Source organism: Lactuca serriola, chromosome 8 (genome assembly GCF_051521515.1).
Source record: "Lactuca serriola cultivar US96UC23 chromosome 8, Lser_US96UC23_V15, whole genome shotgun sequence".
NCBI classification, from domain to species: domain Eukaryota; kingdom Viridiplantae; phylum Streptophyta; class Magnoliopsida; order Asterales; family Asteraceae; genus Lactuca; species Lactuca serriola.
The window spans coordinates 102,999,442-103,003,206 of record NC_136415.1 but is presented as its reverse complement, the minus strand read 5'-3'; the positions used below and the strand labels follow the sequence as shown (position 1 = coordinate 103,003,206).

Below are 3,765 nucleotides of genomic sequence, written 5' to 3'. Positions count from 1 at the left end.
CTCGCCGAGTCTCCTCATTCCCCAATATAAAATACTCAAATTCCCATACCTGGATATCCGGATGTTACAAAGTTCATTGTCGATATAAATAATCTTGTTGGCCTTGTTGTCACGAAAGATCGTTTTAATATTTTCCCAGACTTCATATGTTGTAGCCTTCTTCTTAAAAATCATTTGCAGAAGAGTGACAGTGAGTGTACCTACCGTACAACCAGGACTTGACTATAGAGTCCAATCTATCCCATTCAGCGGAATCAGAGGGGGTGGGCTGCTTCTCATTTGGTGACAACTAGTGATCGACAACTCCATAGCAGATACAGTGGATCTCAAAGAGTTCTCTCCAGATGTCGTAATTCATTTTGTCAAGATCAAGCACAAGGGGGACAACCTGTTTAATGTTAATCACTTAATCGTAGATGATGGCTTGTTAGACACAAAGGGAGAAGAGTTTGGTTTTGGAGATCCAATCACAATGATTGAATGGAATGAGAGAAGAAGAGGAAAGAGGATGAGGAGATGGTCAACCGAAGGGAAGCAGTCAACATGAACTAGGGTTTTTGGAAAAAAGTTTTACGGTTCTGATAACATGCAATTTTAATAATATTACCTTGTGACCTCATTCTATTCATGCTTAAAAAATATATACAAAATACATAAAAAAAAAGGGCCGAATACAATGGGCTAAACAAATGTGGGCTGTCTATACAAGAATACAAATAATACGATCCACTAACAGGTTGCACTAATTACGCACTAGTATTACTATTTCAGTATTTCTCTTTCTCGAGTTTAATCTGTATTTGCTTTTTTGCAATGATTTCCTATTTATTATACGTAACGATATCCATTGTTTTATGGGTGCAGTTGCAACCAACCTTAGCATCTGTTGAGATCACTAAAGGCATCAATGGCCTAGACAAACTCGTACTCCGTCAAACCCATGGAAGTACTGTAGATGTATGTAGAAGACGAACTCCCTAATTTCTCTCTGATTTGCTCGCGTATTGTAATCTAACTCTATATACTTTACTTGTTGCTGGATGTTATCATTAATCAATCATATTATGTCACATATTCATTCGATCTTACTCATAACGGAAAAGATCCACAAATCTGTAACCCTTCAATTTAGGATAGATTTGTGCTCTGAAGAATTTCACATACTTTTAATGGTGTTTAACATTTCTATTCTGCAAATTTCAGGTGTATCTGTATGGAGCTCATGTAACATCTTGGAAAAATGATCAAGGAAAAGAGTTGCTTTTTCTCAGTAGTAAGGTATATCAGCTATCGGGATTCCTATTTTGATGAATCATACTCCTATTAAACACTTGTATTTTTTTTTTCTCTTCAATAATCTAGAACTTCATGTGTTTATGAAGGCAACCTTTAGCCCCCCAAAAGCAATACGAGGGGGAATTCCTATCATCTTTCCTCAAGTATGTGCATTGCATCTGTCTTTCTACTGTTTAATTCACTTTCTTTTTTTAATTTATTTAATCACATTCACCTTCTTCATTGATACAGTTTTCAAATATTGGCCCTCTTAAATCCCATGGATTTGCTAGAAACAGAGTATGGACCAAGGAGAACAATTCCCGTCCTCTTCAATCCAAACCCATTAATGAAGTTTTTGTTGATTTGTTACTTAAGTCCACAGAAGATGATTTGAAGATATGGCCTAACAGGTACGTACTTTATTGACTTTTTTTTTTTTTTTTTTTTTTTTTTTTTTTTTTTTTTTTATCTTATTTACTTTATGCTTTTTCTTCTCATTGATATTTAATTTTTTCTATTTATATCTGTATTTGTAGGTTTGAGTATAGACTGAGGATTACTCTTGGACTTAAAGGAGAGGTGACGATGACATCTCGGATCAAAAATACAAACACTGATAAAAAGCCATTTAATTTTACATTTGCATATCACAACTATTTTGCTGTTTCAAATATCAGGTAAATTGGTAAATATATATTAATTGGTAATTATAAAAAAAATGGTTTTAACTTTTAAACTGAGCATTTTGATATTTATATTTGTAGTGAAGTTCGAGTTGAAGGATTGGGGAAACTTGATTATCTTGACAATACAAAAAACAGGACAAAATTTAAAGATACACGGGATATAATAACCATTAATTCAGAGGTAACAAAAGTTACCACTTCTCTGGCTTTGATTGTTTTACTTTACCATGGTTAGGTTAGGCTTTAACTAATATCAATTATTTACCCAGACTGACAGGATTTATCTCGGCACACCAAAAAAGCTTGCAATTCTTGATAATAAAAAGAAACAAAGGGTTTCCATTGAGAAAGATGGACTTCCCGATGCTGGTGAGATTTTTAATATTATTTACATAGAAGATCCAATATTTTGATGAAAAAAAAAATATATTTTAAAAACCAGTTTTTTAGTTGAATCGGTATGGTGACCAGTTTCCGGTTCAACCGGTTTAACCGGTTCGACTGACGGGTAAACAGGTTTCTATATTTTTCATGTTTTTTTTTTTTTTTGTATTTTCCTACACATATAGACATATATAATTCATGAATTTGATGTTTACAAGTTCAAACATTAAATATACATAAAAATAAATTGTAGATGAATCCAAATACACTAAAATAACACATAACCATAAGTTTTAGTGTTTTACATTAATCTATATACGTTAAAAAGAAAAATAAAATATAATATCGAAACAGAATATAGTTTTAGATGAATATAAACACATAAAAAAACTTTATAATATTTGTCATATGATTTTATTTAGAGAAAACAAAATCGATTTGAAAAAAAATCACCAAAGTTTATTATGTAAATGATTCTTTTTCATTGTTTTTATTCGGTTTAACCGGTTTATTTTGACCGGTTCAACCGGGTTTTTCTAAAAACCGGCCGGTTCAATCCGGTTCAGAAATCAATATAAAACTGGTAATAGTTGAACCGCTTCCTCCTCCAATTCCCGGTCCAACTGGTACGACCGGCCGGTTCAAACCGGTTTTTAAAACATTGAAAAAAACTTTTTACTACCGAGACAAAAACGAAAAGTTGTTTAAGACTTTTAGTTTAGATTGTTAATTTTTTTTCTTTTTTTAAAATCAACTATACTAAAGGACTAAAAATGTAATTTACACTAGAACTTATTTTATAACTTTTTGTTGTGCAATAGTGGTGTGGAATCCATGGAAGGAGAAATCAAAGACTGTTGATGACTTAGGACCTGATGACTACAAAAGTATGGTTGCTGTGGAGGCATTAGCAATTGGAAAGCCTGTTATACTAAACCCTGGTCAAGAATGGAAAGCAAGTCAAAACCTCTCTGCTGTTGCTGTTACTGTAGGTTTAGAAGTGCATGTCCTTTAAACATAAACAAAACAACAGGGAAGAAGAAAGAATGAACAGGGGAATACAGACTAAATGGAAAAACTTAGTTTCTGGAATGATTAAAAAGTATGATTAATAACATATTTATGCTAACCAAATTAGAATCCTAGTCTAATACTAAAATGGAGGTTAACATAAGGAATTTGACTCTAACACAAAAAATTAAACTAGAAACAAAAATAATAAAAAGAAACTTTTCAATTTTACCCTTATAATTAAAACTGCGCCACAATTCTGAATTAGAAACTATGATACCACAGAAAATGTTGATCTTGTATTGCTGCTCCTTTGTAAGTTGAGTTTGTGGGGTTATTAATTTATCATTTGTGTTGAGTATTTGAGAAAATGACTTTATCTATATGTTAAATAATCTCTGTAACT

General features: G+C 32.2%; 1 protein-coding gene across 1 annotated transcript; it reads left to right on the top strand.

The window, feature by feature from the left end:
* Nucleotides 1-813: 813 nt before the first annotated feature.
* On the top strand, nucleotides 814-3,465 carry LOC145067240 (putative glucose-6-phosphate 1-epimerase). Its single transcript, XM_079014425.1, has 8 exons — nucleotides 814-957; nucleotides 1,204-1,278; nucleotides 1,383-1,439; nucleotides 1,528-1,688; nucleotides 1,815-1,955; nucleotides 2,043-2,145; nucleotides 2,234-2,333; nucleotides 3,170-3,465. Exons 1-8 carry the CDS (start codon nucleotides 814-816, stop codon nucleotides 3,361-3,363), a joined length of 975 nt encoding a protein of 324 aa, XP_078870551.1. The 3' UTR covers nucleotides 3,364-3,465.
* Nucleotides 3,466-3,765: the final 300 nt, after the last annotated feature.

Bases quoted from the DNA above. Each gene is read 5' to 3' on its own strand.
- LOC145067240 (XM_079014425.1), top strand. From the start codon at position 814: ATGATTTCCTATTTATTATACGTAACGATATCCATTGTTTTATGGGTG. The intron at 1,440-1,527 runs GTATGTGCATTG...TCATTGATACAG, and splicing joins TTCCTATCATCTTTCCTCAA to TTTTCAAATATTGGCCCTCT. The intron at 1,956-2,042 runs GTAAATTGGTAA...TTATATTTGTAG, and splicing joins TTTGCTGTTTCAAATATCAG to TGAAGTTCGAGTTGAAGGAT.